Here is a 21,536-nt window from a genome sequence, read left to right on the forward strand (position 1 = left end):
AATGTTAAAAAATAGCCACATTTACTTTATATAAAATCCTTAGTCAACCAGTTGTTACTGTTCCAGTTTGATGAAATTTCTTTTTTCTAAAAATTGCACTTTTTAATTGGTAATATTATGATCTCCACACAATAATATGAATCAGCACAGCAGTTTTAAACATTGGTAATAAATCAGAAATCTTAATTGAGCTACAGATTAGCATATTCATATTTAATTTTGAAGGAACATGTGATGCTAAAGACCAAAAATTTTAGATCACAGTAATAAATATCTTTCCAAAGACACACAATAAGTAATGTTTCCAAACTTTTGCCCAGTTAGAAGTAAATGTATTTATTCTTCTCATTTTCTTTATTTTTTATTATATACAAATTTAGGATAACACCTCGACTGTGCTGTCAGTCCAAACCAACCAGGTAAACAATCAAACCCAGAAAGTGCAAAAATACAGGTCTGATTTAATCTCATAAGGAGAAAACAGAGCCTACAAACTGTCAGTCAAGCATCTCTAGATGCAGCTTGGGCCAAAGCGAGACATTAAACCCAGCTTGAAATATGCCATCAGTCTGCCAGCTGAATGGGTAGCGATTAAGAATAATTACAGCAATAAGAGGACCGTCTCAGACGCCTGACAGAAGTGAGGAGTCCTGTGGGTGAGGGAGAAGACGTCGGGCCACGCGGTTGTTTCCTCTCATCCCTTCCCTTATCACTGCTTTTGTCCCAATGCTCCTCGTGTAAGAGGATTGCGAGTGTCAGCGTGAGTGGCCTGTTTACGCTGTCATTCCACCGTGGCCTTTTCAGTGCATTACGGCCCCCGAGACGATGGCAGAAAAGAGACAGGCTAAATTGCACCCTTAATAACAACATCTCTGCATTCTGCCGTCAGGTATTAAGGGGAAGGAAATACGGACATAACAGTTTGACTGCTGTGTAACCGACAGGCAGGATATAATTGCCGTGCTCCCATTATTGCCAGAGAGGCAAAATCGAATCCTTTAACCCAACGTCTTTTGTATTCTCCTTAGTTGAGCTTTGCCGGGGGAAAGGTTGACCAGCATGTTCGAAGTTCTGTCTTGAATTAGCTATGGAAAGGGGACTGTTGATGACCAAGGTTATAATGTTTCGTTTTTTTTTTTTTCTTTTGTACAATTTGATAGTACAATTTTTAGTAATTTGAAGTACAATTTAAAGGCTGATTTCAAATAAAATGTTCATACGAGCTCAGAATCGATCACGTCATCTTGCTATAAAAGTAAAACAACAAAGCTCTCACTCAAAAAAAATTTAAGCAGCACATATTTTATTAACATTGATGGGAGACCACAAGGGAAAGCTAGGTTGCTGCTGGAAGTGGTGTTAGTGAGACCAGCAGGGGCACTCAACCTGTGGTCTGTGTGGGTCCTAATGCCCCAGTATATTGATGGGGACTCTATAATGCTCAGTGAGCGCCGTCTTTCAGATGAGACCTTAAACCGCGGTTTAAAGAAAAAAAATCCCATGATGTCCTTCGAAAAAAGTGGGGGTTTAACCTTGGCATCCTGGTCAAATTTGCCCACTGCCGTTTGTCCATCATGGCTAGTAACCATCATCATTTCATAATTAGCTTAATTACTCTCCTCTCCACCAATCAGCTGGTGTGTGGTGTGCAGTCTAGGACAAGATGGCTGCCACTGCATCATCCATGTGGATGCTGTACACTAGTGGTGGATGAGAAGACCCCCCCCCCCCCCCAAAAAAAGTGTAAATCACTTTATAAATGTAAGGACTTATTATTATTTTTAATTCAATACTATTTTTACATTTGCTGTAATTTTCAGTTTAGTTTTGGTTTGTTTCATTGATAGTTTTGCTATTTTTAGTTTAGCTTTTACTTTGTGATTTTTTTATTTTTATTTTTTTTTTTTTCACTTTTAGTTTAAGTTATTGTAGTTTAGTAGAGCTAACAGAACCCTTCTTCTGTAGACCAAAACAAAGAATAATGTTTGCATAGCTTACGTTAAAGCGGTCATGAACTAAGATCTCATCTATTACTTGAGCTTTTGATAGATAAGAATTCATCATGCTAAAAGAATATCCTGTAAGTTTTAGAGCTGAAATCGATCTTGTTATTGAAATAACAACTTATTTGGAATCAAGCTCAGAAAACAGCAGATCCTGATTGCACCTAACCGTGACATCATAGGTAGAATAAACATCTCCGCCGAAGAATACAGTGCTTGACTTTATAGCTCCACCTACTAATTTGCAAAGGGGGTGGTCAGATCTTGTCACAGAGGAGCAATAAACATGCTGTTGAAAATTTCAAAACATTGGACAGGGCCTGGTTGTGGATAAACGGTCACGGTAAAGTCAAAATGAAGGAACATCTTGTAAAAATTCCATCATAATCAGTTAGGCTATTATTCTTTATTTATTTATTATTTTAAAATAAAAAACAATCTTATATTTAATTTTTTTTAATTTTAATTTTATTTTATAAATTTTTTTTCGTTTTAGTCACCTTTTCACATTCATTATTAATAATGATCATACCTGGTGAGGCTGTAGATTATACATTTATTCTAAAGAGAACAGATGACCAGAGACTGCTTTTCCCATTTATCAGCACACAGAATAAATTAAAATCAGAATTGATGACTGTCTTTGACCTGTTTAAAATACCATATCTTTTTGGGGTTTTCTGCCACAGGACAAATACTTATTATGTCTGAAACTTATCATTTATTTTTTTTTGCTAATTCTTATTTTATTTTAATTAACGGAAATGATTTTCACCAGTAGCTTTAGTCTTTGTCTTTGTTTTCATTGACTAAAATAACCTTGTCGACGAGTCCTTGGATTTTTGAAGGGAGTCAAGTCTGATTGGATTACCTGCACTGAGCCACTCTCTTCATTAACATTCGCTACAGACGTCCCGCCTGCTGATGCTACCTTTCTGTTTTAAATTGATGAAGCTGGGGCAAGCGTTGCACCACAGACATAATAGCCAGATAAACACAAATCCATAACCCTGCCGCTGTACCAGCCGCTGTTGAAGGGCTAGTAAGGCTGATTAATGAGAGGCCTTTGAAAAGAATCCCCACTTCCCCATTTCTTCCAGGCCGACACGGCTCTGTCCTGCGGTGTTGACTGTGCTGCATGGCTAAATCATATGATTTAGCCCAAATGGGCCCTCAGCGGGCTGACCCAGCATGCATTTCACCTTCTGCCATCGATTTGCAGCTCTCACTTCAGGGGCAATTGATCAACCTGTTATCTGGATACGGGACGTCTTGAAATTGAAATCCACTTCTCTATTAAATTAAGTTGCGCTCTTTCCTTTGTCCTCAGGGGTCTGTGTGTTTGACCTGGTTTATGTTATATTCAACCCGGCGCTCTATCAGAGCCTCAGCAGCTGGTGTGAGGCCTTTCATCTATTGAATCGCTGCTGTATACGTCAACACTGAATGTGTTTGCACAGCTTCTTGCGTGCTGCTTTGGTGTCGTGCTTTTAAAATGCATCTTGGTCATTCATCATGTGCAGTGTGTGTGAAATAGTTTCAGTTGCTGGTTTAACCTTCAACCTTGTTAAAAAAACCTCTTGTAATCTTTAATGGCCATTGAAAAGAAAAGAGCGGCTGTAGGAAACTGTGTCTTTGCTATCTCACACTCTCTTGACGTGTTTCAGACAGTGATTATTATATTTTGTTTCTACAGTCTATTTGCCTGTGGTTATTAGAGCATGACTATGTATATGGTTTGGTCAGAAGGAATGAATGGCTGTGATCTGTAAAAAAAAGTCTGTGGGGTGTTATTTACTATATAAAGGATTCATTTCGTCCATCAATAATTTTATTGGATTATGAATTGAAAAAAAATAAAATAAATGGAAAACAAAATTGAAGGGTAGAAGTCAGCAAAATCAATCAATCAATAGTATAAATAATAGACCAAGCACAAAATTCATTATAAGCGAAAGTAACGAGTCAGATTTAAAAAATGGTAGTAAGGTATAACATCAATAATAACTTTTATCCGTTAAATAAATATACATAATACTCTGGATACAAACAACAAATCAAAAAAACAACATAGGGATATCATATGACGCTGAATGTTGCTTTTGAAGAAATGAAGCAGCTTTAGTATAATGCAAAGAACTATTTGTCAAATACCTCCATTTTTTATTTTATCCAAAGTATGTTTTTTATTAAATGAAGTGTTAAATTTAAGACATTTATTAGTTATAAATAGTGGAAGTCAGAATTATTAGCCCCCTTTGTCTTTTTTTAAATATTTCCCACATGATGTTTAACAGAGCAAGGAAATTTTCACAGCATGTCTGATAATATTTTTTTTCTTCTGGAGAAAGTCTTATTTGTTTTATTTCGCTAGAATAAAAGCAGTTTTAAATTTTTGTAAAAATCTTTTAAGGTCAAAATTATTAGCCTATTTAAGCTATTTTTTTTTCAATAGTCTTACAGAGCAAACCCTCGTTATACTTGCCTAATTACACTAACCTGCCTAGTTAACCTAATTAACCTAGTTAAGCCTTTAAATGTCACGTTAAGCTGTATAAAAGTGTCTGAGATATATTCTAGTCAAATATTATTTACTGACATCATGCACAAAGATAAAAGAGATAATTATTAGAAATGAGTTATTAAAACTATTATGTTTAGTTAGAAATGTGTTTGAAAAAATCTTTTTCACCATGTTTTTGTCATGACAGTTACTCCGAGTCGCCTCCTGTTGTTATAAATAATAGTTAAACCGGTACAAGTATGAAAGCCTCCTCAACTTACAACTTTTGCACATAATAGCCTTACTTTATGTTCTGCACTTGCTTCATTTTTAAAAAAATATTCTAAAGCCCTTGTCCGTCCCATATGCATTCAAGCCCATGACTCAGGCTGGCATCACTAACCCCGGTCACCCTTGCTATTTTGTTTTTCAGAGCTGTCCTGGTTGAACTGGGTGTCTGACAGGATCCGCATCTTCAGTCTCCTGCTCCTCCTCCTCTCAGGGAATCATACGACCGCCTCTATTTTGGATGTCTTTGTCTCTGTCTGAGCATCGAAAAGGGTTTTTTATTTTCCCAAGAAGAAGAAAACTGAAGTGCTTGTTTCTTTATGGGCCACTATATTCCAGCAGAGTGCCAGAGAAAGGGCACACAGCTTGATGCTCACTTTATGGATCTGTTTTTTTGTTTTTTTGAAAGATGTAATTGTGAAATATACGACCAGCAGTGTGGCAGTGCGGTTGTGTTAGCATCATAACTAACAGTGGGAACCTGAGACGTAACTAAAGAAGATAGACATATAGATATTTGACTTTCCTACTTGACCTTCTGGATGCATCCCTTTTTCTCTTTTTTTACTTTTTATTATTAGCATTTTTTAAAAGTGATTGTGGAACTTTGTGTTTACATAATGGCACAAAATAAGGGACTTCCATTGCATAGAGAGACAGGCACAATTTGCAGTGATGGCGACTCAAGTGCTCTCACCACATCTAATGGGAGCGTTTGGATACTTATAGACAAGCTCAATTAGCTGTCTGGCGGGAGCCGTGGCCGGTCTGCAGACCGGGGACCTCTTAGGGCTGTAGGTCACTTGTGAACAGCCTGTGGATCCAAGCTTTAATTGACCTTGATAGGTCTGTCAAATAAGTGTGCATGTGCCGTGCTCCTCCAGTCTTCTCGTTTCCTTGTCAACCCATATATGCAAAGGATAATTCACTCGTGGCTGTGAAAAGTTTTCCCAAGTGTCTAGAGTCATCGTTTACATGACGAAGGATCTGTTTTATTAAACATTCGTCGTCTTCTCGTGTGACGGCCTGGTTTGTAGCTGTAGCATGCGCACATTGGGTGAGCCTTTTACCCGTTTTATAGACTTTTATGCAAGCGATCATGTTTTAAATGTGATTTAATAACTAATTTTAGGGATTAATACACTAATGTTGTCAAAAAGGGATTGTTGTGTTGTTAATTTATGTTTGATTACTGTTGCAGAAGAGCGCTTAAACGTGGACTTGCTGGACTGATACAACACTATTCGCCAGCAATAAAGAGCCATGTTCGGTAGCCTTTCGTGACTTGTGGCGTAACCTCATGCAACGTCGAGTGCAATACTCCCTCTCCCCGCTGCACAAATGAACCCACCGGCGTGTTTTTTTTCCCCCTGCATTTCTACCATAAAAATGGAGCCCATCTGGACTGCATTACTTACATGCGACTCTGCTGTGAAAAGCAAAATTTGGCAGCTTGAGATGTAAACAAATCTCAGACTGCTGTTGGATTTAGCGGTGATTTGATTGACGGTTATCGTTGGAAATCAGAAGCTTAATGTTGGACGCAGGTGGTTCTGTTCTCCTGCATGCAAATCACTTTTGTCTCTGTACAGAACGGCTTTCTCTTTTTAGCTGTGGTTAACATTCGTTGCCTTAATTAACAGTGACCTTTGTTGTGTCCTCCTGTTCACTGTGATGTGCTTGTGCCCTGTTCTGTCACTGTAATGTTAACGTTGAGTGGCACTGCAGGGGAAACTTGGCCCTGTCCGTGTGTGAATACATGTCAAAGATTTTTAGCACCTTATTAAAAAATATGTTTTTAAAAGCAATCGTGCCTTATTCTGCTCTGTCATCAATGATGTTAAAATCAGTCCACTCGGAGATCACCTTTCTACAGACCACTGCTGTTGTGTTGGCATTTCAGTTTTCCCATGCTGCATCATCGGTAAAATAATTGTTACAAATGTGTTAAAACTTGTGCAGTTGCAGTTGTGTAAAATAATTTGTGTTAAAGTTATTTGTTTTGTAAAGCAGCGTACGTGGCTTTCGGTTTAGTTTGTTACCTCAGATTTAAGCTAATTCATTTTTAATGTGATTCAAATGGCGCGAGACACAGAACATGGACTCAAACTTTGCCATACTTGAAGCTTAGAGGTAGAATATAATTAAAGTTACTCTCCGTCTGCACAGACGGAGGGACCGCTAACTGTGCTCGAGTCTTGAAAGTAGTGATCAGTGCTCGGTTATCGCGAACTTGACAGTTCACTTAAGATCACAGAAATACCGCACGTATGAATTGATCAAGCACTGTATGTGTGCATTTTGTCACTCGATTTTCTGACACACATAGACCTACTGTGAATGATGAGCAGCAATTTATAATTAAAATATGTAATTCCAAATCATATTAAAATACAAGTTAGATTTCAAAGATGTACACGTCATATGTACATGCAACATGTATTTCAAAATGTATAAAAATTATATATATAGCCTATATTTATCAGGTCCAAGCAGCATTTCCAGGTTTTGATGAATAAACTACTATACAATAATATTTTAAAGTACAGCACTTTTCTTTTTACTTTTTAAGAACACTGCCAATTTTATTTAACTTTTAAAAGCACATTTTTTTTTGTTTGTTTTTTTCTGCAAGTACAGTTAATGTTCAAACTATTTATAATGTTTAACATGGCTGACAATGATACATATTCTTAATAATAGGAATTAATCTGCCTCTTTTTTAAATGAACAGTGCTGTAGCTGCTTAATTAGGCTACTATGCTACTGTATTTCAATACTGGTCATTATGGTGGTTCTTGGAGAGACAATTTTTTTCTGAGGTGGTAATTGGTGAAAAAAGTTTGACAACCACTGCTCTATCGTTTATATTGTAGTGTCAAATACATTACGGTAATATTTTTTAGAATTTATATGAGCGTAATGTTATAAGGGATGCAGACAGAAACAGCTTTGTGGGAAAATTGCAATGTTAAAAGTACAATGTTTACATTTTGCTTTTATTTAGAGATATTTTTAATTTTCATGATTAAAATCATTAGTTTTTAAAAACTGATTTATTAATGTTTGTTTCGTGTTTCTACTTTTTTAATCAAACATTTGCGCTATAAGCTATATATTAATGGCTATAAGCTATTAATTTGGTTGAATTTTCAGAATTGGCACTATATATCGTGATATAATTATCAGGATATGGGATGATTTATTTTGTGATTTGTGAATTTTGTCATATCCCAGTCTTAAATTGTGGTAAGTATATGTTATTGCCTTTAGAGGATGTTTGCCTGCCCGGTGAGGAAACCGCATTTTGTTTATGCTGAATGTTTCATTGGGTGTCTATGCATGAGCTCATATTTTTTGGAGTTTGCACATGCTCAGTGATGCTCCACACCCTTGGAGGCATGAGATCATGAATGGCATCAGGATAAAGAGCAGGCGTACACAGCTAGTGTGTTGGCATATTGTGGGGTAAAGCAGCCAAAAAAATCTGTGATTAACATGCAAGCCTATAGATTACTGCTTTCATGCTCTTTAGAATTTGAACATTTATTTGATTTAAAATGTTATGTTATATTTCCCAAATGATGTTTAACAGAGCAAGGAAATTTTCACAGTATGTCTGATAATATTTGTTTTTCTGGAAAAAGTCTTATTTGTTTCATTTCGGCTAGAATAAAAGCAGTTTTTAATTTTTAAAAACCATTTTAAGGTCAAAATTATTAACCCCTTTAAGCTATATTTTTTCGAGTCTCCAGAACAAACCATCATTATACAATAACTTGCCTAATTACCCTAAACTGCCTAGTTAACCTAATTAAGCCTTTAAATGTCACTTTAAGCTGTATAGAAGTGTCTTATAATATTATTATATATAAATTATAATAATATAATATAGTTTAATAAACAACATAATATTGTAATTTTATGAATTGAATTTTAATTTTTAATATTTAGAGGTATATTTTTGTATTGGATTGCATTATAATAATTTCTTAATAATTTTTAGATGGTTCACTTGATCACATGATATATGATTTCATCGTGTGTGCGTGTGTGCGTGTGTGCGTGTGTGCGTGTGTGTGTGTGTGTGTGTGTGTGTGTGTGTGTGTGTGTGTGTGTGTGTGTGTGTGTGTGTGTGAAAGCTGAAAAAAAACACAATTATTGTTTTTGGAGGGAGGACAACTCATTAGTTTTACAAACTTAAGTTGATTGAACATAAAACAATTAAGTTAACTAAATTCCTTCATGTTGTCCCGACACGCATTGACTGCGTGGAACCCAATTTTTTTTTTAGTGCATAGAATAATCCTTTTATTTTTCTGTCCATCTCTAATGTTCAGTTAAACTAACAAAAGTTTGCAATTATGTGAAGATGAAATTGCTTTGCATTGCTTCATTGTATTTTTACATGGTGTTTAAGTGGGATTCTAGTCCCTAAGGGACATGGAAGATTGATCCCGTTTTCAAGGTATATTTGTTCCCTTCACTTTTTAAAAAAAGTCTTACTTTTTCACTTTCTCAAGAATGAAGTATTGAAGTTTCTTTAGTTCTTTTTTTTTTCACAGCACTGCTGTCAGAGCATTGAAGGAACATTGATCTCTTTCTTCATCCCACCACCGCTGAATACCAAAAGCAGCATTTAAGCTTGTCGCATCAACTTTTCAGCACATAAAAACGCCTCAGATTCAAGTGTTGGTTTTCAGCGTTGACAACAGCAGCAACAAGCGTCCTGGGAGAAAACTGTCTTAAACAGGTGTTTTCATTCAGTGACAAGCAATTTCATAAAATCCATTTTGGTTTTGTTCCCCATTCACGCGCCTTGGTTCCGCCATGGTTTCTGTTCATGAGCACATGACTCACGATCATTTAAAGGATTTTTAGCATGCCAATCTCTCTGTGCAGCTGACTTATGAAATGTTTTACCTGTCTGACAATATTAATAGAAAAATAATGAACAAAAGAACTATCTTATTTATTTTTCAGCATTTACTGTTCAAGTTTTCAACAACCAAAGACATTAACCTACAAGTTATTGTATATTATTGTTTAACATCAGAAAAAAAAGTAAAACAAGTTTGGAACAAGTAAAAGGTGAGTTAATGGTGACAGAATTTTCAGCTTTGGAGGAACTGTCCTTTTAATGGTGAGTATAGTGAATTGATGGTGAAATATATTTGATATATTTGATTTTAGGGATGCTATCGATAACTTGATGATCTATTGATTGTCAATAACCCTTTAATCTATGTCGAGATAATTATTGATATCGAATTGTTGCCCAGCTCTACAGTCAAACTGCTTGCTCTACAAACAAGTGTGTTGTGGCTATACAGACAAAGCAGAATAATATAATAAGAAAATCAGTTTGCAACATCAAGCAGCTGTTTTTTGAGGTCTAAAAATAAAAAGAAGTGAATGAAACCGGAAGTCTTGAGCAAAAAGGTTTTAAATGGCTGTGCCTGCTTGTACACTAAGAAATAAGGTCAATGAAAATAGTATGGATACATAGGGCAAAATGTTTTCCTACTATTTTATATTGCATGTTGATATTTAGTCATTACACAAAAATGCTGATTGTTTAAGTGCATTTTTTTATTTACTAGACAATGTTATATTTTGTATTTTTACTTATTTGAATCATTAAGTCAAGACAAGTTGAGCTTTATTGTCATTTCTCTACATTTGTGGACATACAGTGGAATGAAATATTGTGTACCGCAGGACCACGTGCTATAAAAAGAAACAATCATAATTATGAACACAAAACTGGTCGTGAGAGCCTTTTTAAACCTATACACACCCGAGCAGTTGTCTAACTATACTAACTTCTTGCATATAATAAAATGAATACTTAAACTATACACATAACCTAAGACATATCACTATTACATAAGACAGAACAATATTGCGCAAAAGAGGTATTTTAAGGTTGAACATGTACTGCAACAGTATTTGTGGTATATTTACAGGTAAACATTGTTTACCTTAATTAGTCCTTGTAAGAGGAAGTTTAAGTAAAGCGTCCATTAATACTTTAATATTTTATTGGTTGAGGAACTATAGGGTTATGCCTGTCACGATAACTATTTTGTTGTATGATATCTTGCCCCACAATTTATTGCGATTAAATGATATTAGTGTCCTTTTAAAATCAATTGATACCCCTCATTATATAATGCAAGTATGAACATAATCGCATCATAATGAAAGTACAATCTTACAAAGAACAGATAATAATTTTATTCTTTAGAATATTTAATATAATTGTGGAAATTTGAATAATTAGGCATTGGAATCAGAATGGGAAAAGGTATATATCCTACACAAATACTTAAAAATGTAGGGATAGGTACCAAGAACTAGGAAAAAAAGTAACGTTTAACAAATCAATTTAGACTTTTAAACACTGAGACACAGGGCACTGTACTGGCTACATCCTCTACCAGCTCTATTTTCAGATTGTTTAGGCACCTGATTATACTATACTAATTTGTACTAAATAATTCTAAGTAAATACAAAGATTTTTTTTTTTTTTTTTTTTTTAAACCACACTGACAACTTCAGTAGAGATCGGAAGAGATGACGGAGGCTGTACAATCTGTTAAAATCTTGTATGGCGATATATATTGCATCACCAAAATGATTGAGTCCACATATCCATGTGTTGTGCGATAAGTCGATATATTGATTATTATGACAGCCCTATATATATGGTAACTTAATTGACATTGATTACAATATAATTTTTACTTTTCATAAATATTCAAAGTCATGTAATAACCTCAAGTAACACTCCAGGTTTTTGAGTGCCCTGTAAGGGTTAGTTATCTTTAATTATTAGTATAGCACAGTGTATGAATAATACTAGGGATGCTCCGCTCGATCAGCCGGAGATCAGTATCAGCCGATAATCACATTTCATGACTTGATTGGCACTCACGAATCTGGCCGATCTCATGAACTGATCACAAGTGTTTGTTTACCCAGTTTACAAGCAGAGGAAGACACATTTTAACTTCTTGTGCACTCCAAACTTTTTTTTGATTGGAAACTTGTTGAATTACTCTTCCCTCGTTTGCAGTGTTTTCAAATTGCATTGTTAGTATTTTTTAAGCAATTATTTAGTCTGTTTATCTATTATTTTCTGTAAAGCTGCCCTCTGACCATGACATGTCCACACTAAATGGTTATTAGAGACATGTTTAAGGGATTATATGTGACATCCTTCATTTATTCTCTTAGATAAGGCGAGATCTCCACTTAAGTATACACTTAGCCACAGCCGTATCACCCTGCAGCCCAAGACCGGTTACTCACTGAAGCTAAGCAGGGCTGAGATTGGTCAGTACCTGGATGGGAAACCACATGGGAAAACTAGGTTGCTGTTGGAAGTGGTGTTAGTGAGGCCAACATCTGTGTGAGTCCTAAGCCCCAGTAAAAGTGAAGGGGACACCATACTGCAGTGGGCACCGTCTTTCGGATGAGACGTTAAACCGAGGTCCTGACTCTCTGTGGTCGTTAAAAATTCCATGGCACTTCTCGTAAAAGAGTAGGGGTGTAACCCCGGTGTCCTGGTCAAATTCCCTCCTTTGGCTCTTCCGATCATGGCCTCCCAATCATTCCCATACACTGAATTGGCTTTATCACTGTCTCTCCAAGTGGATGCTGCACACTGGTGGTGGTGTGGAGAGACCCCCCCCCCTCGTAATTGTAGAGTGCTTTGGGTGTATGTCTATACACAATAAATGCGGTATATAATACACTTTACTTTACTATACTTAGAGGGTAAATGTGCTTTATGCAATGACAAAATTATAGCTTGAAGCATCGAAATCGGTAGTCGGTATCGGCAGATCATCATGATGAGGATTCAATACTCCATTTCGGCTGCAAAAATCCTAATCGGAGCATTCCTTGTGTTATAAATTTAGGTTAAAAAAAAGTAAATAATTTTTTTTTTTGCAAAATAAAGAAGCAAACAATCATTAAGACCTTTTTAATTTTTGTTATGATGCTGAAGTACATTAATTATCAAGTACATTTGTACTTTGACTTGAGTAAAACTTGAGGCTTTTACTGGAAAATGTTTTATTACAAAATCTCCGCGTTCACTCAAGTACTTGATTTGTGTACTTCGTCCACCACTGCTGGTTAGTAAATATGTGCTTGTCCAGAGAAACATTGACAGCGTTGAGTAGGTGGTGAAACCTGAAAATACACAGTGCTGAATCTACACAAAGACTAAAATAAACACTATATTTGAACAAAGCTGTCAAATAAATGCCACCTGTTTATCTGTGTGCAAATTCAGTGTCAAATAAATCACATTTATGGCATCTATTCTATCCGATCTTATGTTATTGACAGTTTTAAAGGATTAGAATAAATCTTTTGTGACGCAGTTAAATTATTGATATTTAAGTTCATGTCAGAGGTCAGCACTTCGATATCTCGGCACAACATGGCATTTTTATATGAATTAGCATGAATCGTGAATATTGATGAGGTGTTGTTGTGACACTCTGGCCTGGAAGGATTATCTAGCATTGTGCAGTAATATTCATGAGGCCAGTGTTCTCACATTATAACCCTGCATAATGAGATTGAGCTCAGGGTGCAGTTGTTCATCCTGATCGCCGCAGGTTTGGAAGGACCGTAGGAAATGTTTGGTTGGGGGATCAGTGTTTTGCTGAAGGTGCTTTCCTGCGCAGTGACAGTCCTGCGCAGCGACTGAGAGATGTTGATGCTGATGGCAGAAAGCTTAGCCAGCATTTTCCAGCTCCTTTTCCATCTCCTTCTCCTTCCCCTGGGGATCAAGACTGATGCCCAGACCGAGCCAGCTTTTCTAATCGCTCTGTTAGCATCACTGGCGATCAAATCAGCCAATTCAGAGACTGATGCTGTAACAATTTATGACCAGAATTGGTATTCCGCTTATACAGTTAGTTCCATTTGTCTAATTCCAGTGGACAAGAGTCAATTGCGGGTTTTCTGGTGCAATTTAGAAATGGTTTTGGTGGCACAGGGCATATACAAGCAAACGGGTCGAATTTAGTTTAAGCTATAATGGTTTGAGAGAACTGGCTTTAAGCAGTATCACATTGATAATCTTTTTTTAATGAAGTAAATACCTGACTTAATAATATTACATTTTGTTTCATACATTATACATAATACTGTTTGAGTTTAAAACATTTTTATTTGTTTGCTTTTGAAAGAAATTAAGAAATACTTTTTCTGCATTAAATTGACCAAAAGAGACGGTATTTAATAGTTTATAAAGTTTATAAAGTTTTATAGTGAATGTGAAAGTGAATGTTTTTGTTAGTTCCAGTGATCTAATTCCAATGGACAATAGTTAATTGCAGCTTTTCTGGTGTAATTTAGAAATAATTCTGACTTCAACTGTACAAGCTAATGGGTCAAATTTTGTCTAAACTATAAGTGGTTTGACAGAACTTGATTGGGTTTAAAAAATTTTTTTTAATTTGTTTGCTTTTGAAAAAATAAAGAAATACATTTGCTGCATTTAACAGGCAAAAGAGATGGTATATAATAGTTTTTAAAGTCACAAAGGTTTTTTTTTTTTTTGTCTTTCTATTTATTAAAATATCCAGAGAATAAAAATTAATACTGTATATTAAGTAGCACATCTTATTAGTTTTAACGTGTAATAAAACAACAAAAACAAACATCTTAAGCTACAAATCAGGGTTATATGGTAATAAATGGTCTCTTATTTTTTTAATGATTGTAAAATATATTAAATAGATATTATTATTATTATTATTATTATTATCATCATCATCATTTTTATTATTATCATCATCATCACCATCATCATCATCATCATTATTATTATTGTTGTTGTCGTTGTTGTTGTTGTTGTTGTTTAATATTTCACAATATTAAATGTTTTTATTGTATTTTGTTATCTCATAAGTGTAGCCTTGATGAGCACAATTTTATTTTTATTATTTAATCACAAAAACACAAAAGATATTACCAAGCTCAGACTTTTTACCAGTTTTGTGCGTGTGCGGTGTGTGTGTGTGGTATTCTATATTTTTAATGTATCACACTGTTAACAATTTCCTGTATAGTCTAACTTACTGGCAGTAGTTCACCAGTAACTTACTGTAAATCAATTACAGCAAAATCACTGTGTTTACATTTACAGCACCATTTATCTTATATTCACATATACAGTATTGCTTAAATTTACTTTAAAATAAACAGTAACTTTCCACAATGCAATTTTAAAATACAGTAACATACTACATAACTTCCTACAGTAGAATTCAGGTTATATTAAAGTGAAATTCGCCAGTACCTTCCTGTAAATCAATTTGAGCAAAATTACTGTATTTACATTTACAGTGCCATTTGTCTTGCTGTATTTGCATTTACAGTATTGTATAACTTTACTGTAAAATAGTCCGTTTTCACAATGCAACTTTAAAACACAGTAACATACTGCATAACTTTTCTACAGTAAAATACAGTTAATATTACAGTTAAATACTGTGTAATTTACAAAAAATTGTAACACTGCTTTATTGCTTATGCTTTTATATTACTCAAATTAAATTAATTACTCCAAAAATCCATTAATATGCAGTTAATATGCATGAGATCCACAATTAGACCTTCAGTTTATAGATTTGATCAGTTGTCTTCTTTCACCTGTAAAGCTGAATCAAAACTATCAATGTTTACATACTAAGTGTAAACAACATTGTGTTTAGTCCTGGTAAGGAAAGTTCTTTGGTACAAGCTTCTCTTATGAATACAGTGGTTGACCTCAGCCATGCCTTTACAGAGCATCTGTTTTATGAAGTCTGCTGTTGAACCAGACTGCTCATCAAAGTCCTGTTCGTGGAGTGCATGATATCTGGTGGTTTATTCCTCCCTGTGATGGACACTCAGTTGCTCAGACGCCCTGGCTCACTTTCCATCTAGCTGCTCTCCGAGTGATGTCCAGCATCCCAAGCAGCGAATAATCCCCACTGATCGCAACTTTCTTTGCTCTCACAGGTGGACGCTGGCTGGATCGGCTTCTGGTCCATAGTTGGAGGCTGTGTGTTTGGTGTGGCCAGGGCCAGGTGAGTAATGGGCCCATGCATGAGAAATGATGCTGCTGTGTCATACATTAGCATTTGTTAGCATCCACTTTACATTTGTTTTATCTGGAAAATTGGAAAAGTTGCAGATTAGTTTCTTCATCCTCAAGAAACCATACTTTTCACTCTGTATAGGCAAGGTGAGTTTATTTATATAGCACATTTTACACACAATGGCAATTAAAAGTGCTTTACATAAACAAGAATATAAGAATAAAACAACAAAGAATAAACAGATTAAAATGTGTTAAAACAGGTTTTAAAGGAATAAAAAGGAAAGGAAAGGCATAATAGTGCGTTCGGTCGGACATAGCTCAGTGAGGTCAGTTTCTTTAATTATTATTTTTTGCGATGAAGCTTTTCATGGGTAAAATGTAAGCGATTTCTTAACTTCTTAGTGAGCAGTTTAGCATGCTGACTGCATATTGTAACTGTTGAGGCTGTCAGCATGTTAAATAACGTTTAAACCTCTCCCCTTTAAAGCTCTGCAGGCACAGCCATCAAAGCATCGCTTTTGTGACAAATCTACTGCTTTCAACAAACAAATATTGTTGAAATCCAAGTCTATTTACTGTTTGATCTACACTCACACTGATATCTGTGCCCTTTTGTTGTATCGCAGTGGGTTCAGTGAGTTTAAAAGGACTTAATGACGTAAGAAAAATACTTTTTACAAACCTTGAAGAAAACCTTGTGTTGCTTACCCTTTTGTTCTTCCTTACCTCAGATGGTATCAATGAAAATAATCTCAGAAGAGATGCAAATAAAAAACATGGAATAAGCCTTCTGTGAGGGTACTTCAGTTGCATTTTTATTCTTTGATGGAGAGATTAGCAAATGGCAAATCTAAACATGTATTTTGAATTGTTAGAAGACATTCAAAAAGCTAATGTTAGCTGTTTTTTTTTTTTTTTTTTTTTTTTTTTTTTTGCTGTTTCAGTCACATAACTTTATATGTCTGCATTCCAAAAGACAACTTGACTTCTAGCTGATCGTTTGGAAAAGATGAATCAAATGTTGAACTGCATCACAAAGACTGCAGAAGACCTATTGGAACCCACATGGGCCCAAGATTCTCACAGAAACAGTCAAGTATGGTGAAGGAAAAATCATGATTGGGGTTACATCGGGGCGTGCGAGAGATCTGCAGAGTGGATGGCAACATCACCAACCTGAGGTGTCAAGACATTTGTGCTGCCCATTACATTACAAACCACAGGAGAGGGCAAATTCTTCAGCAGGATAGCACTCCTTCTCATACTTCAAGGTGCTCCAGGATTGGCCAGCCCAGTCACCATACATGAACATATTGAGCATGTATGGGGTAAGATGGAGGAGGCATTGAAGATGAATCCAGAGAATCTTGATGAACTCTTGCAGGGAGTCCTGCAAGAATGCTTTTCTTTGCCACCCCAGATGACTATTAATAAGATTTGAGTCATTGCAGAGATGTATGGATGCAGTTCATCAAGCTCATGGTAGTCATACACAGTAATAATTCTTTTTCCACTGCACCATGACTTTATATTCTATACTGTACATTATTTCTGTTAAATGACAAGACTTTTGTCTAAGCAAAGTCAGACCTTACTGTCCTAATTAAATAATAAAAAATCAAGGCATGATCATATTTTGGTAAAATAATCGTTTCATATAAACCACTTCTGATACCAAATGATAAACTAGAAATCAAGTTATTATTTGTTGTTCCTAAAATTTGGATAGGTGACAAGACTTTTGTCAGGTAGTGTACCCACACATATACAATTAATGAGTGTATAAATTTATATATTGTTAAGCATGTTGTTTTTATTTATTTAAAGTGTGTCCTGCTATATTGAGCTGAAGCTTGACTTTCTAAAATGTAATAGCAATTTAAATTAAATGGCAATAACCGTCCATAAAATCGCAATTAAGTATTTTCCCCAAATCACACAACCCTACTACCCGTTGTGAAAGCCACTTAATAAATAAATAAGTCCACTTTTTATGACATATCATTATATTTTAAAGAGGTATATTTTGCTTGACAGTGTTGTAAAGGGGAGAAAATGTTGACGTCTCATAAAAATAGGCTTTTAAGACAAGTACAGGATCGATTTAGAAGTGGGCTCATGGCAGGTGGTAATTCTACAATGACTACCGCACACAAAACTTTTCACTAAATTAATTAGAGCCAACCACACATAAATAATTTATATCAAAATATTATGATAATCATATGCAGTTTGTATGCTGAGCCCCTGACAGAAAAATCAACAACTTGCAGAGGTATAAAGATATAAGCAATAGAAGAAAAAACAGAAAATATGCATTGTTACATTTCTGCTTGTCAAAACAGTGTTTCAGACCTAATTATTAAAGTTTCATGACAATAATGCTAGAATGCTGATGTTACTAGAAACTTTCTAAGGTCTTTTTTAGCTTTTAAATGGCCTCGTATGAGTGTATCCGTGGCAACTAGACATTCAAGCCAGTCTCGAACTTGTGTCATACTTTTCAGATCAGTCCTGTGCTCCTGCTAAAAAGCGCATTTATTTGTCTTGTTAGGCTTCTTTTTTTCTGGGTGTTTTGGATCCTCCCAGATCCCAAAGCTAATTTATTCTCTTCCTGCTAATTTATTAAAATCAGCTTTTGTTATGAACAGTGGGTGAAAATGCTAATGAAATGGTCATGTCGCACAGACTGATTAAGACACTGACGTAGTGAAGAGAGGAAGAGCAAAATGTTCTCTGCAAAAAAGCAAGAGATTTGTCTGTCCCTGATGACTAAATATTTTCAGGAGGGCTTCAATCAGCACACCCAGCCAGGTTTTGCATTCTGAAAACCTTTTAATTAGGCAAACTCTGAGTTTAATCAGTTGCCACATTGCTGCATTGATTCGGTGTTGGTATGAACATTGCTGTAAGATAGAAAGCAATAAAGGGCCAAATTTGCTAAACGGGCAAATTAACGTGAGAAAACAATCCCATTAAAGAAATTGCAGGTGGTCTTCACTTATGATCATTCATGCTTTTTAATGGGACTTTAATCATTCCCTCCAACAACTTTTAATATAAAAAAAAATCCTTTTTTATTCGTTATTAGTTTAAATAAAAAGGAAGGTGGTATGCTTGATTAGTAAAACATGAATACCGTTTTTGCTTGTAAGTCAATGAAGTAGACCAGAATTGAAGCAAAGCTTTTCTCTGTTCTATAAGGATGGCTAGTATTTAAAAATAGAAAATAAAAATAATAAATAAATAAATATATATATATTATATTCACCTCGTACATGCATTCACATTAATATTGTACCATGATTCACTTAATAATCTTAACTTATAAATTTTGGATCTCAGAGGAATCAAGTACAATTGCATGTGCAACAGGTTTACAAAAATAACTGTGTTCATGCAAGCAAAAATCGAATTGTGATATATCCGATCAAATATGCTATTGAAAATGCGATTTGCTATAATTTCATGAACGAGCTGCAGGTTTGATGTGGTGGTTTTAACAGCACGAAAGAAAGACCAAGCATAATCACAAAGTACGCTACACTATGCTACTGTTGTTTATTACCAGTTTTTCCAATAAATTTGTCAGTTTTCATGACAAATTAAGAAAATAACTACAGTATTTTAAATTTCAATAAATTATATATAAAATTGTATATATAGATATATAAAACCTTTAAAAACCTTACATTTAGATTGTTATATTTTTCATATTGTTTCATGAAATTCACGGTGCATTAACAATGCTTTCCATACACAATTTTAGATTTTCTTCACAGAACAAGAATTCATGTAATAAAATGTATAATTTATAAATATATTTATATATTATTTGTAATACAATTTTGTCCTTTAATACAAGCAGTCAGATAAATGAACTGTACCTTTAATTTTACCTGCTCAAAGAAAACACTCTTTAAAAGTATCAAACAAAACTCAAGTGCATGCACAGAACAACATGTGCATTTATAACAAATAAATAAATGTAAATACATTAATGTGGTGTAAAGATTATTATGCATTATTGAATCAAGGAAGGACGCAGCAAAGAAATATCACTTTTTGAATTAAAACTACTTTATTATTTTATGCAACGCATTTAAATTTAAGAGGGAAACATAAGGGTGATCTTAAGCAAAAATAAAGACCCCTAGCCTTTTTTTCCGTTCCCTTATATTTATTTATTATAATGATGAATCTTAGTTGGCTAACGATGGTTTTCAGAAACGCACCCCTGGATAGGTTATTTGATCTGGGGGGCATTCGCTCGCACTGGCCCAACAATGGAAAGCTGTTGTTCCTTGCGCTACCTGGTGGATATTGCGTAAAGCACAAAAATAAAAGGCGGCATTTGCTGCTGCAGCACAGCGCGTGACTGCGCATGACAAATTGCAGCACTATGTGTGAAGAAACACGCAGTCTCAGTGACCACATCTGTATTATCCCACTTGCTTTTTGAGCGTTGTTAAGTGTGTTTATAAAAACCTGTGATTGGTCATTGTGTTTCCGCACTCAACAGAAAGGATTGGCTCTAATGCAGTGTTCACACCAGACATGGAAGAACCGTCAAGCGCGAGTGATTTACATGTTAAGTCAATGCAAAGACGCGAATAGACATCCTGCGGCGCGATATACGCGAATGAGGTGGCGTTAATGGCGCGATTTGCAGCAATATAGTGGTGCGAGTTGAGCATTTTGCGCGATTGATGCGCTTAATGTGCTTAGCACGCGAATTGCTCGAGTTGGAAAATCGGCACTTTAGTGGACATTTGCGCTGCTTTAATCAAATAGATTTTTTTATTGTAGGGGCGTGATTATGACATGGCGCCTGTTGTTGGTGTCCCGAGGGAAAATCCTCCTGCCGACACCGAACAACTGTTCATCAAACTGGGCTTGGCTCAGTCGGAAGCACCACTGAAAGCTTCCATCATCCAGGTTAAGTTTTAAGTGAGTTTATGAACTCACCTCAGAATGGGTCAAGTGGACTCGGCTCCAAACAAATCATTGCTGTTTTTCAGCCTTCATAAACCATGTAAAACATAGCTATTCTCTCAATAAAATCCTTGATAGCAATTTAACAACCAAGCTAGAGTCACCAGGCAGGCCGAAGCCCCGCTCATGACGTGAAGCGGATTTGACTTGCGAATGAAGTGAGTAAACTCAATGTTCATGCATCTATTTATGTGCGAATGTCGTGATTTATCCGCACGTACCACGTCTGGTGTGAACACAGCATAACGGTCAGCTCTGGCATTATTCACCGATGAATGACGTGGATACAGATAAATCGCACGGTTATCACAGCTGATCCATGATAGACACGCTGGAGAAAACTCTCGTGTCGCTCTGTAGACGCGCTCGTGTGCGTGCGTGCGTGCGTGCGTCCGTCCGAGACAAGAATCACTGAAACAGCCGAGAGAGGAGAAGGAACGTTACCTCATGAAAGCAGGTCAAATGTCCACAGTGAGAGAGAGAAGCAGAGATGGAGCTTACAGCTTCATTTTCTCTATGGCAGTGAAGTAGGGGCTCATGGGTTCTGCTGTAAAAATAGTCTGCTTTTTAATTAGCGTTAGTTGGATCGTTTTAATTACTTGCGCTCACCTCCCTCACCATAGTAAT

The 21,536-nt window shown here is 35.7% G+C and overlaps 2 protein-coding genes and 1 long non-coding RNA gene across 3 annotated transcripts in view; all 3 read left to right on the forward strand.

Annotated features, from left to right (window-relative positions):
• slc49a4 (solute carrier family 49 member 4) overlaps positions 1 to 4,961 on the forward strand; it is a 73,440-nt gene extending 68,479 nt beyond the window's left edge. The window contains exon 9 of the mRNA XM_056465655.1: positions 4,940 to 4,961. Coding sequence (XP_056321630.1) covers positions 4,940 to 4,954 — 15 coding nt within the window. The 3' untranslated portion in view covers positions 4,955 to 4,961. The remainder of the gene's footprint in view (positions 1 to 4,939) is intronic.
• A 795-nt stretch (positions 4,962 to 5,756) lies between these two features.
• LOC130235195 (uncharacterized) lies at positions 5,757 to 6,602 on the forward strand. The gene is made up of 2 exons (XR_008838373.1): positions 5,757 to 5,851; positions 5,996 to 6,602. It is a non-coding gene; the product is annotated as an uncharacterized LOC130235195 (long non-coding RNA).
• A 6,930-nt stretch (positions 6,603 to 13,532) lies between these two features.
• The window catches only part of LOC130235480 (solute carrier family 49 member 4-like), a 31,262-nt gene continuing 23,258 nt past the window's right edge, over positions 13,533 to 21,536 (forward strand). Inside the window, exons 1-2 of the mRNA XM_056466070.1 lie at positions 13,533 to 13,697; positions 15,833 to 15,900. Of these exons, the coding sequence (XP_056322045.1) occupies positions 13,533 to 13,697; positions 15,833 to 15,900 (233 nt within the window). The remainder of the gene's footprint in view (positions 13,698 to 15,832; positions 15,901 to 21,536) is intronic.

This window comes from Danio aesculapii, chromosome 9 (genome assembly GCF_903798145.1).
Source record: "Danio aesculapii chromosome 9, fDanAes4.1, whole genome shotgun sequence".
NCBI lineage: Eukaryota > Metazoa > Chordata > Actinopteri > Cypriniformes > Danionidae > Danio > Danio aesculapii.